At 43.8% G+C, this 13,283-nt stretch overlaps 1 protein-coding gene across 3 annotated transcripts in view; it reads left to right on the forward strand.

Moving 5' to 3' along the window:
* The first annotated feature begins 5,649 nt into the window (after positions 1-5,649).
* The window catches only part of HECTD2 (HECT domain E3 ubiquitin protein ligase 2), a 76,410-nt gene continuing 68,776 nt past the window's right edge, over positions 5,650-13,283 (forward strand). For all 3 annotated transcript variants that reach the window (XR_011074509.1, XM_068548197.1, XM_068548199.1), the window contains exon 1: positions 5,650-5,827. Coding sequence is in view for 2 of the 3 variants with exons in the window: in XM_068548197.1 (XP_068404298.1) it covers positions 5,690-5,827 (138 nt within the window). In the remaining variant the exon portion in view is untranslated. The remainder of the gene's footprint in view (positions 5,828-13,283) is intronic.

The raw sequence follows: 13,283 nt of genomic DNA on the forward strand, positions 1-13,283 counted from the left end.
AACAAGACAAGGATGTCCACTCTCACTACTATTATTCAACATAGTTTTGGAAGTCCTAGCCACGGTAATCAGAGAAGAAAAAGAAATAAAAGGAATACAAATTGGAAAAGAGGAAGTAAAACTGCCACTGTTGGCAGATGACATGATACTATACATAGAGAATCTTAAAGATGCCAGCAGAAAACTACTAGAGCTAATCAATGAATTTGGTAAAGTTGCTGGATACAAAATTAACGCACAGAAATCTCTTGCATTCCTATATACTAATGATGAAAAATCTGAAAGAGAAATGAAGGAAACACTCCCATTTACCATTGCAACAGAAAGAATAAAATACCTAAGAATAAACCTATCTAGGGAGACAGAAGACCTGTATGCAGAAAACTATAAGACACTGATGAAAGAAATGAAAGAAGATACAAACAGATGGAGAGATATACCATGTTCTTGGATTGGAAGAATCAATATTGTGAAAATGACTATACTACCCAAAGCAATCTACAGATTCAATGCAATCCCTATCAAACTACCAATGGCATTTTTTTTACAGAACTCGAACAAAAAATCTTAAAATTTATATGGAGACACAAAAGACCCCGAATAGCCAAAGCAGTCCTGAGTGGAAAAAGAGGAGCTGGAGGAATCAGACTCCCTGACTTCAGACTATACTACAAAGCTACAGTAATCAAGACAACATGGTACTGGCACAAAAGCAGAAATATAGATCAATGGAAATTGAAGATAGAAATCCCAGAGATAAACCCACACACTTATGGTCAACTAATCTATGACAAAGGAGGCAAGGATATACAATGGAGAAAAGACAGTCTCTTCAGTAAGTGGTGCTGGGAAAACTGGACAGCTACATGTAAAAGAATGAAATTAGAACACTCCCTAACACCATACACAAAAATAAACTCAAAATGGATTAGAGACCTAAATGTAAGACCAGACACTATAAAACTCTTAGAGGAAAACATAGGAAGAACATTCTTTGACATAAATCACAGCAATATCTTTTTTGATCCACCTCCTGGAGTAATGGAAATAAAAACAAAAATAAACAAATGGGACCTAATGAAACTTCAAAGCTTTTGCACAGCAAAGGAAACCATAAACAAGATGAAAAGACAACCCTCAGAATGGGAGAAAATATTTGCAAACGAATCAACGGACAAAGGATTAATCTCCAAAATATACAAACAGCTCATACAGCTCAATATTAAAAAAACAAACAACCCAATCTAATAATGGGCAGAAGACCTAAATAGACATTTCTCCAAGGAAGATATACAGATGGCCAAGAAGCACAGGAAAAGCTGCTCAATATCACTAATTATTAGAGAAATGCAAATCAAAAGTACAATTAGGCATCACCTCACACCAGTTAGAATGGGCATCATCAGAAGATCTACAAACAACAAATGGTGGAGAGAGTGTGGAGAAAAGGGAAACCTCTTGCACTGTTGGTGGGAATGTAAATTGATATAGCCGCTATGGAGAACAGTATGGAGGTTCCTTAAAAAACTAAAAATAGAATTACCATACGACCTAGCAATCCCACTACTGGGCATATACCTAGAGAAACCCATAATTCAAAAAGACACATGCACTCCAATGTTCATTGCAGCAGTATTTATAATAACCAGGTCATGGAAGCAACCTAAATGCCCAACGACAGACAAATGGATAAAGAAGAAGTGGTACATATATACAATGGAATATTACTCAGCCATAAAAAGGAATTAAATTGGGTCATTTGTTGAGACGTGGATGGATCAAGAGACTGTCATACAGAGTGAAGTAAGTCAGAAAGAGAAAAACAAGTATCGTATATTAATGCATATATGTGAAACCTAGAAAAATGGTACAGATGAACCGGTTTGCAGGGTAGAAAATGAGACATAGATGTAGAGAACAAACGTATGGACACCAAGGGGGGAAAGCCGTTGGGGGGGTGGGTGGGTGGGGGGTGGTGTGATGAATTGGGCGATTGGGATTGACATGTATACACTGATGTGTATAAAATGGATGACTAATAAGAACCTGCTGTATAAAAAAAAAATGTTCACTAATTCATAGCTTTACCTTATATAATTAGGGTGTTATTTATAAACCACTTTTAACCAACCTGTCAGAACTTACTTTGCTACCGTTCACTGTAGTATCACTGTATATAATTACAGTAGAATGTTATCTATAATTTATACCCTTCATTACCTTGTAATTTGGTCTTTGCTTTTCTTTCACGGAAACAACCAGATCTCTAGCTTCCCCACCCTGCCCCCAAACTCCTATACCCTATAGGCATATGAATGAGCTCACATTCTCCTTCTGGACTTAGGAAGGTGAAATGTTTCTCCTGCCTCACTCCCAGGTTTTCCTGGGCTAACGGGTTTGTACTTAAATGCCATCACTGTTGCACTTTTTGCTGACACTTGGCAGAGCTGAAAGGCATCTTCTGCACACCTCTGTACAGAATGACCAGAGCTCTCTGTATGTCCTGCACCACAACCCTCTCACTCCTACCTGGGCCTTCAGAAGCATGTTGGTGGCAGGTAGGAGTATGTTTCTCAAGCCCACTGGAGCCATCACTCTGCAGCTTTCCAGCAGCCCCTTTCCCACTCTCCAGCCTCCATCCTGGAGCCCATCAGGATGAAGAAGGGATGCGAGCAAGGTATTTAACAGGAAGTAAAAGAGAACATCAACGAATTATCATTTTTTTGTATGTAACTCACAGGTGAATTAATCAGTGGACTTGTGTAGAAGTGGATTATCTATTCTGGTGCAGTAGCAGAAATTAAAATTTCTGACTTGCCTTGTTTTGCCAGTATTAAAGCATTTTGTTCTATTGAATGTGACATGCACAAACTTTTATTTAGTCTCACACATGAAAAGGGAAAGCATAAGGCATGTAATTCACGTGGTTTCTCATCCAATCATTTTAATCACAGATTAAATAAATCTAGTTGAAAACAATAGGAAAAAGGATACAGTTGTCCCTCCAACCAAGGGGGATTGTTTCCAGGGCCCCTGTGGATACCAAAATCCAAGGATGCTCAAGTCCCTTATAAGATGTCATAGTCTTTGCATATAACCTACACATATGGTCCCACATACTTTATTCATTTATTTTTTAATAAATTTATTTATTTTTGGCGGCATTGGGTCTTCATTGCTGCATGTGGGCTTTCCTCTAGTTGTGGCGAGCGGGGGCTACTCTTCGTTGCAGTGCATGGGCTTCTCATTGCGGTGGCTTCTCTTGTTGTGGAGCACAGGCTCTAGGTGCGCGGGCTTCAGTAGTTGTGGTGCGTGGGCTTCAGTAGTTTTGGCGCACAGTCTCAGCAGCTGTGGCTCGCAGGCTCTAGAACGCAGGCTCAGTAGTTGTGGCGCCCGGGGTTAGCTGCTCCGCGACATGTGGGATCTTCCCGGACCAGGGCTCGAACCCGTGACCCCTGCATTGGCAGGCAGATTCTTAACCACTGTGCCACCAGGGAAGCCCCCCACATACTTTAAATCATCTCTAGATTACTTATAATTCCTAATACAATGTAAATGCTATACAAATAGTTGGTGGCAAATTCAAGTTTTGCTTTATGGAACTTCTGGAATTTTTTTTTCTAATATTTTCGATCGGTGGAGGCAGAGCCTGTGGGTGTGGAGGGCTGATTGTGCTATTTTCCCTACTATTTGTTCTATTAACCTAGCTTCACAGTATAGACTCTCTTGAACTGTAAAGTCTTCCGTTTATAAAATAACATTTCAGTTGTTGCTGTATCAAAAGATCAGCACACTGACCTGCTAAAAGTAGGAAATAACTGTATGTTCCTCCCTATAGAATGAGTATTTCAGAGGTCTAAGAAGGAAAGAAAATCCTGAAAAAGAATTCAAGAAAAATACAAAGGAGAATGCTTCAAAGTAATGTGTCCACATCATTTCCCTCCAAGGCTAATTAGCAATGAAATACTTTTTGCCGACTATATGGCACTTCAAACCTTTTCCTAATGAACGTTTAAATAGGTGATGACAGCAACTATAGTAAAACTAGAAAGCCTTTCTACAACTGAACGTCAGAATTTACAATTTAGAAGGTAATCTGGAATACTAATTATTATATTCATTACATGGTTTGCTTCAGATCTGCTTGTTACAAAGTCTGGGCTTGAAAAACATGCAACCTCATTTCACGATGCACTGTAACTAGTACTTAGTTATGCTAATAACTCTGAATTATGTAAAATAATAGATAACCCAAACATCGTCCCAAACATGTTTCAGAGATATTTTTGGTTATTTGGATCTGGGTATCCTTGATCTGAAAATTCACTCAATCTCAAGTAATATAACAAAGCCGCAACCGAAAAATCTGAAGATGTGAATGTCAAGAAATTCCCTATTTTTAATAGGCGATGCAGCGCATTCTTGCTCTCTCCCTTCCCTTAGATCAGCAGGTGTCTCCGCAGCTCCAGCAGACTGAGACAAGCAAAAGGAGGGGCGGAAAGGAAAGGAAATGTCTATGTGGCTTCATCGTGGGGGTGGGGATGGAGGCGGGGCTGGGGGTGGTTTAGTATCATGATTAAAAGCTTTCCTCCTCGGTTTTAAAGTTCGTTCCCATATTAATGATGACATTAAGGACTATGCGGCAGAGCTTGGGTCTGTCCATCTGTAACTTATAAAAGGAAGGGATCGGAGGCAGCAAAGGGATGCAGGGAGAGAGCGAGATGTAGGCGCGTGGGGACGGGAAGGGAGAGGCGGATTTGGCAGTCCAAGTGGGGACGAGAGGAACAGGAATGGAAAGTGTGGCCTGGCCGTCCCACCCAGCGGTGCGGAAGGTGGAGCCCACGACGTCTCACTTCCCTTCCCCCCACCCTAGGCTTTTCCTTTGTAGGTGGGGGATCTCTGGGCATCTAGAAAGGGTCGGTCGACTAAAAAAGGATGCGCAGGCTCGAGACCTCTCTCCTGGGGCAACCGGGCGGGTGGGCGGCCAGGGGTGGCAGGGACAAGCAGCGGCCCCAAGGCGACGGCTTTGCGGGCGCTGGGGAGGAAAAGGCCACCAGCCTAGATCCCGCGGGTCTACGCGCCCCAAGTCAGGGCCGTCCGTGCAGAGGAGGCTGCCGCGCTCGCCCCGCCCCACAGGCGCCACTCGGGCACGCTCTATCCCTGCGCGACCCTTTGCAGGCCTCGCCTTGTCCCCCCAAGTCCCGAGCCTCTAGTCCGAAACCCCTCCTTGCCATCTCGGGCGACAGTCCGCAAACAACATGGCGGCGCAGCGGCGGCGGCGGCGGCGGCGGCGCCTCCTCTCCTGGCCCCAGGGGTTAGCGAGGGCGGCCGCGGCCAGCGTCCCGGACGCGCGACCCGCGAGCCCAGCAGGAGGCGGGGCGGGGGCGATTCAGGCGAGCAGCTGTCGGGAGCGGCTGGCGGGTGGAGCGAGCGGGGGCGGGGGCGGGGCATCCGGGCGCGCGCGCGGAGCGGGTCCGCGGCACGGGCGCGGGCGCGGGCGGGGGCGCGGGCGCGGGCGCGGGCGCGGGCGCGGCCGCGGGCGGGGGCGGAGCGGCGGCTGAGGTTGGACGCGGCGGCGCAGAGCCCTCTCGCGGCCGCGGCGGCAGCAGCGCCAGCCCCAGCAGCAGCCCGGCCGCCGCCGCCGCCGCCGCTGCCGCCGCCGCCTAGCGCTCCCGCTGCTCAGCCTGACATGAGTGAGGTGGATCGGGTGCCCTCGCCCGCCGCGCCGCCGGCGGTGGCGGCGACTGCGCCCGAGGAGAAGAAAGGGAAGGAACCGGAGCGCGAGAAGCTGCCGCCCATCGTGTCGGCTGGCGCCGGTGCGACTGCGGTAGGTGCCGGGCGGGGGCCGCGGGGCGCCCCGACGGCAGGTCGGGACGGGGGGAGAGGGGCGCCCGGAGACCCGCGTATCCTCCGGGGAGCCCCGGACCCGCCCGGGGAGAAGCGCTCAGGCTCCCCTTTCTCGGGCCGAAATCAAAGAGTTGTGCCTCGTGGGCAGCCGTGATCACTGCGCTATCTGCACCTTCCACCCTCGGGAAATGTCGGGGTGGCCGGATACGCTGGCTGTTTTCGGTTATTTTCTGGCTTGGGGGGTTCCCACTTTCTCTGCGGAAATGACCAGCATCTTGGAGTCGGCATCATCTATTGGATAAGGATAAGGTGTCAGGCAGGCGGGAGTGGGTTTTCCGCTGAGCTATCTGCCTGTCTTGGGAGAGCGAATATTTCCCCCTTTTCCTCGGTTTTCTTTCCGTTCCCCCTTCAGATTGAACAGGCTCTGCGGCGAGTTTCCTCCTAATTGTGACCTTTCCGTTGCTGTCAGCCTCGATGGTGGTTTTATTTTTCATATGATACAGGCGTGTGACGTAAGGTGGGGAAGCTTTTTTAACCTTTTATTTAAACTCAAGTGATCTAAGCTTCACGGGGATGATTTCCCAGATGGATTTTTTTAAGGATTATTTGGAGAGCGCTCTCAGGCTTCAAACTACATATTGCCAGATGATGTAATGGGACAGCCTCCCTTCCCTGTTTCTACTGGTGGTTTTGACTGTTTACTTTGGAGCACACACACAAAATTAACCTCTGATTTTTGAGATTTTTATTTGACATGATATTTAAATACTTCTTGAAACTTTAGTACATTTAAAGCGCATGACTTGTCATGCAGCCGTGCGTGACAAAATAGTAAAAGTTTAGAGACCATGGTACATTTTTATTCCTGCTTGCAATTCATTTCTTAAAACCTCCCTCTTAAATGACTAAGAACTTACTAAAATAGCTCACTCTAAAGTATTATAGGAATAATGTTTTGATTTGGTAGGTTTTTCGAAAATGTCTAAGGACTGTGAACTGGAAATTGTTAGAACAAGCTCTTTACGTTAAATGAGCACAGCAGAGTGTAGACAGTGATAAAATGACACTTTAAAAAATTACTACAGTTGATTGATAAGTTGGAGTTGCAGGTAGAAATTACCTTGGGAAATGCTTTGAAGGAATTTGTCACCCAACTGCTTGTAGACCCAGTTCTTGCTGTTGGTTTCCTGGGCTTTCAGAGCCTATCTGGGAAGTTCTTAACTGGCAAATAGGCAGTGTTTCAACAGTTCATTTCTAAGTCAGTTTAAAACAGTGAATGCATACATGCTTATAGGAACAGTTATGTGAATGGGTTTAGGTCCTCAAGTAAGCACGCTCCCCCAAACTTATTTATTTCTGTGTAATTGAAAAATTGAAGGCTTGAAATAAAAACTTGGAGAAATTGATACAGTGTGGATGGATACAAGTCTACAGACTGTTATCTGAAAACTTGGGGCTTTGAAATTCAGAGTTCTTCGGATTTTAGAAAGGTAATTCAGTACATATATCATGTATAACATCCACAGTGGGGTCCTGGCCAGTTCCCCATAATCAAGCATATTAACAGCTCTGCAGTGAAATGTATGCGTTGTTCACACCAAATGAGGTAAGGTCTATCAGTAGCTTCCTGTCAGTTCAGCTCAGGTTGGATTGTCAGAGTTCAGATCAGGTACATGTTTTATTACCAAATAAGCTCTTTCAGTTTTAAGAGCTTAGAGGATTTTGGAAGTGTAATAAAGGAATATGGACTTGTACTACTAGACAAACAGAAGAATAGAGTTCAAGAAGTTTTTTAAGATCTTGAATAAAACCTTGAAAAGACATAGGTTAAATCAGAAGAGGACACGAATGAATAGAAACACCTGAGATTTCTGAAGGCAGTTTCTGGTGCCTTACAAGCAGGGTTGGTAGCATTGTTTTTTTGTTTTTTTAAGTGACATTCAAAATTTAAGCCTCTTAGAAATGACAGAGGTTTATCATTAGCACTGATGTTCTGAGTCACATCAGGAGAGAAAAGGACTTAGGTTTTGCAGCAAGAGTTAGGAGAGCAAGGGAAAGATGAGCAACTTATTGATGATGATATGTGGTGTGTGTTTGTCAAAGAGAGATTTCTAGAGCTGGAATTCTGAGCTATAGCAATGTAAAGCCTTAGTCAAGAAAATCTGTGCTTGGTCCTCCAGAGGGCGAGAAAACCAGGGAGCTGGCACAATGTCCGAATTCATCTGTAGGTGGGGAATGCCTTGGTGTGGGGGGCAGGGAAAGACAGCTTGTGGCCTGCTTGGTTGTTTTCCAGCTTCCATGTGGATCAAATAGAGCTTCTGGAGGTTTGCTTAGGAACCTGATTGCCATCAATAACTTATCTCTTTGAACCATTTTAGTGATTTTTCCTTTTTGCCCCAGGTTAACAGCTCTGCCTATGTAGATTGAGTTTATGACTCAATTACTGTAGCCCTACGGTACTAGCTTTTTCCAAAAATCATTGTATCACATTTCTGTGAGGGTTTGGAAATAGAGTGACGGTTCCCTGAAATAAGTAGAAGGTCAGGTTATGATGACCCTAATTAAGCTTAAAGAGTTGGGATTGTATCCCAAAAATTTTTTAAAAGGTGTAGGGGTGGGATTGAGGGTGCAGGAAAGAACAGGCCTAACATGATTAATCGATCCTAAGACCGCCTAAGTGTGCAGGAAGTCCATTCTAGCCAGTAAGTGCCTAACACGGTGGTCTCAAACCTGGCCATCATTGCCCAGGCCCAAATGCAGGCCAGTTAAATCAATTTCTGGGAGTGGGGCTCAGGCATCTTTTATTTTTTTAATTCTCAGGTGTAGCTAAGATTGAAAATTGACGCTCTGTGTAGTGAATTAAAAGCTCCTTGGAGTCTGTATTTTAAGTACACTGCCCCAAGTCTGCTTAGTTAATAGAGCAGCATTTGAAATGGAGTAGTGAAAGGTATGGATTAAGTGAATGAGGCACAGCAGAAATCAGATGTAGTGGGGAATTGAAAGAAATGGCAGTAAAGGTGCTTCTAGTTAGAGATGCTCACAGGTGCAAGATAGAGCCCTCAGAGGCCTGTCAGCGTTCGGGGTTTGGCCTTGCTGCTGTGGAGAGGTGATATAGGCTTACAGAGCTAAGGGGAATAAGGAATATGAAGGGCTAACGATGTGAATATTTACTGAAGTTGACAGATTAGAGTGGAGAAGAATATTATTTAGTTGCTGCTGTAATACAGAAGTTAGAAAAAATTGGTGAATGGGGAAGAAGAAAAGGGTCAAAGGAGGAGCAGATAATAGTGATAAGTGAGGATGAGTTTGTCTACTTCATCATTTAAATCAGGTGAGAAGAGAAAGGGAGCTTCTCCATGGCATAGGGTTCAAGAAAGAGCTAGACTTTACTTAGGTCAGAGAGGTGAAAGGAAACGGAGGGCATCATTTTAGGATGGTAAAGGGAAGTTTGCCCACAATGAAGGTCAGGAGACTTGTCAAGCAGGGGGAAGATGAGAGCAAGGCTTAAGGTACGTGGAGAGGATTTGGTAAGAAGTCGATAACACGAGTGAGAAGTTTGTACATGTTGTGTCAGGAGTGTGTAAATGGGCTTGCTGGAACCTCTGGGCCAAAATGTAACTACCAGATATTGAACATCTATTATGTTGAGCTTTGGGCTAGATGCTACAGAAAACACAAAGTTTTAAAAAAAATAAAAAGATTCCTGCCTCAGGGTAGGCAGGGCTGACACATGAAAACACAGCAAAGCAAAGCAATGTGTAAAAGCCACCATGTGCCATAGAAACAATTTGCTCTATAGGAGATCAGAGAAAGAAAATCAGTGTGTGCAGAACTGCGAAGAAAGGCCTTAAAGTAAAGGTAATTATTTAGGTTGGCTGGCCATTGAAGGATGATAGGATTTGGATGGGCAAAAGCAAGTGGGAAAAGTAATCCAGTGGGGAAAACAATGTGAACGAGGCTTAAAGGGAAGAATTAGGGAGTAATAAAGTAAGCCCAATGGGAGCATGCTGGCAACTTGTGGGAGGTAAGTGAGATTGCATGGGGGCTGGACCAAATCAGCAGGTGGGGAAGTTGGGACTTTTTTTTTCCTGTTCTTAGCAGGAAACCATTGGAGTTTCTTAAATAGAGGAACAACATAATGAAATTAATGGTAGTAATTAGAGGTAGTTAGACTGGAGGAGGAAGGAGAAAGAGGGCAAGGAAGGAGCTCTGCAGTTCATACTGGAGATGATGGGGTATCCGCTAGAGTTGTGGCCATGTGATAAGGTATAAGGGATGGGAGAATCCACACGAGGTGGAATCTAGTGGAACCTAGATAACAGGGATGAAAGAGAAGGAAGATTAATAAAGAAAAAGGATTCTAAAGTTTGCAGATAAGTTCTCTCAGAGAAAAACACTTACGTAAAAAGGCAATCCAGCCAACAGCATTCCAAATAAACGTGTATGTGTGAACTTCGATAAAACTTGCCCATCTAGGTGTTTGGAACAAACTTATTTTTGGAAAATTTTGTACCCTTTTTAAACGAGATGAGATGGGAAAGAATGAAGGCTATGGTGGTAAAAGTGTCTTAAGCAATTTAATAAACCACAGATATTACAAAAATGCATGATTTATGCATATGTGTAATACATATAAATAATACAAGTAATTGCCACTATTTACTTCAGTACCTACTCTGTGCCAGGCATTTTCCATGTATCTTTCATCTAGTCAGTTAGTGCAACCAAAGCCAATCACCTAACTGCTGTGACCATGAGGAAGATACTGTTCCCACTTAACAGACAGGAATCTGAGAGTCAGGTTATGTGTAGTATACCTTGCCAGAGGGTAAAATGGCTAGTAAGGGTCAGAGCTCGGTTTCAGTTGAGACTTTTCTTGCTCAAAAAAATGCCATGCTCTTTGCCTTATTCCATGTACTCTGTATCTGTGGTCAGGGACCATGTGGTTCAAAGAACCCGTACCTATAGCAGTATTTCCTAGTTTAGAAAAAAGGATGTGGTCCACTGACAAATTTGTTCAAAACTTTGTTACTAGAGATAGAACTGTTACGGGAGAGAAATATGTATTCTAGAATATCTGATAATATCAGTTTTAATTATGGTATGAACGTATCATTAAATTCTATGTAAAATAAAGCAGTCTCATTAAAGAAGAGTGATCAGAGAGTCATAAGACACAAAAAGGGAGGGCTGTCACTACATAAATACATAACCAAGGTGTGTCTAATTTTGAGTGGGTTGTAAAGTCATCTGCCAACTTTTTTTTTTTAATTGCAAAGCCATATTGTAGTTGCCTACTTATCCTCCCATTCAAAATTAACTCAGGATGTTAGGACATGAATAATTTGACTATATTTACAGTTGAAGAAAAATGGTCATTTTAAGTTACAAACCAGGGGCTTCTCTGGTGGCGCAGTGGTTGAGAATCTGCCTGCCAATGCAGGGGACACGGGTTCGAGCCCTGGTCTGGGAAGATCCCACAGGCCGCGGAGCAACTAGGCCCGTGAGCCACAGTTACTGAGCCTGCGCGTCTGGAGCTTGTGCTCCGCAACAAGAGAGGCCGCGACAGTGAGAGGCCGCGACAGTGAGAGGCCCGCGCACCGCGATGAAGAGTGGCCCCTGCTCGCCGCAACTAGAGAAAGCCCTCGCACAGAAACGAAGACCCAACACAGCCAAAAATAAATAAATTAATTAATTAATTAATTAATTAAAAAAAAATCCGCCTGCCACTGCAGGGGACACGGGTTCGAGCCCTGGTCTGGGAAGATCCCACATGCCGCGGAGCCACTAAGCCCGTGCGCCACAACTACTGAGCCTGCGCTCTAGAGCCCGCAAGCCACAACTACTGAGCCCGCATGCCACAGCTACTGAAGCCCGCGTGCCTAGAGCCCGTGCTCCTCAACAAGGGAAGCCACCGCTATGAGAAGCCCGGACGCAGCAACGAAGACCCAACACAGCCAAAAATAAATTTAAAAATTTATTTATTTATTTTAAAAAAAAACATAAGTTATGAACCAGAGAACCTCTAGAAGTGTCCAGTATGATACTGCCTTGCTATTTGTAGCTCCCTTTCTATAAAATGGGGAAAACAGTAATAGAACTTACCTCACAGGGTAGATAAGAAGACTACTCCCTTTCTATAAAATGGGGAAAACAGTAATAGAACTTACCTCACAGGGTAGATAAGAAGACTAAATTAGTTAATACACATAAAGTATTTAAGAAAGAGCCTTGACAATGTAAGCATTCACGTAAGCCAGCCAGCCCTTTCCCATCCTGTCCTGTGGCTTCAGTACTTTCCTTTACAAGCTTTCTTTTTTTTTTCTTTGGCTGCGACTTGCACGCATCTTGCGGGATCTTGGTTCCCTGACTAGGGGTCGGACCCGGGCACAGCAGTGAAAGCCCCGAATCCTAACCACTAGGCCACTAGGGAACTGCTTTACAACCTTCTATATCAAGCCTCAAGCTCTACAGATACTACCTTTATCAACCTGACTCCCTCCTCTTCCTGCACCACCCCCCTCCCCCCACCCCCACCCCCCCCACACACACACGAGCACTCTCTGAAGTAAGAGATGTCACGCGCTCTCTGAACTCTTCAGGGCTGGGGTATGGTACCTATGAATTTTTCTGAAAGGGGAAAGTAATGGCTTCAGAAAGGGGTACTGCTCACTGTTCCAGTGTAGCAGCTTATTTTGGCATAGTGTTTGGAAATTAACTTGCTTATATTTACTTGAATTGAGGAAGAGAGAGTAGCGAAAGATCAACAGAAGATGAGTGAAGAAGTAGGTGGAGCTGAGAAAGCTCTGGAAAGTTTGGATTTTTCTACTTTTTCTCCTGTGATAAGTATCCCTTCTTGCACTATAAAAATGTTAGACTGCTAAGCCTTATATGAATAACTAGTTGTTCTTAAGTTGATATTTATAACTTGGTGACAGTTTAGTAAGCAGTCAAAAAACATTTTGCAGGGAATAATTATAATAAATGTCTGTGCCTTTTAAAAATAGAAATTATTAAAATTTTACTAATTCAGCTTAATTCAAAAGTCATTGGGAAGTTTGAACCTAGTCATTAAAGAAAGCTGTGTTTCAAATTAACTTGGTTTTGATCCAGACGTTTTTACTGAAGAACAGTAAATTGGTTGAGAATTGTGACTACCTCAAATCACACATTTTAAAAGTAGTATTTTATCCTATAAGGGTAATCTGTTGATGCAATTTCTTTTTTTCCCATGTTGTCAAATAAGTGAATAAAATCTCCCAAGCCACTTTGCCTTTCTGATAAGCAAACACTGAAATTTCTGAGCATTAAGACTAACATTTCTTTTGTATTAAGTAGAGTTAGTTTTCAGTTATCTATAAGGTCAATCACATTGTGATTTTTTTTTGAGTGTTAAAATTTTGTTTCAGAATCCACATCCTTCCTAGTCTCCTTTG

Source organism: Eschrichtius robustus, chromosome 7, assembly GCF_028021215.1.
Source record: "Eschrichtius robustus isolate mEscRob2 chromosome 7, mEscRob2.pri, whole genome shotgun sequence".
NCBI classification, from domain to species: Eukaryota; Metazoa; Chordata; class Mammalia; order Artiodactyla; family Eschrichtiidae; genus Eschrichtius; species Eschrichtius robustus.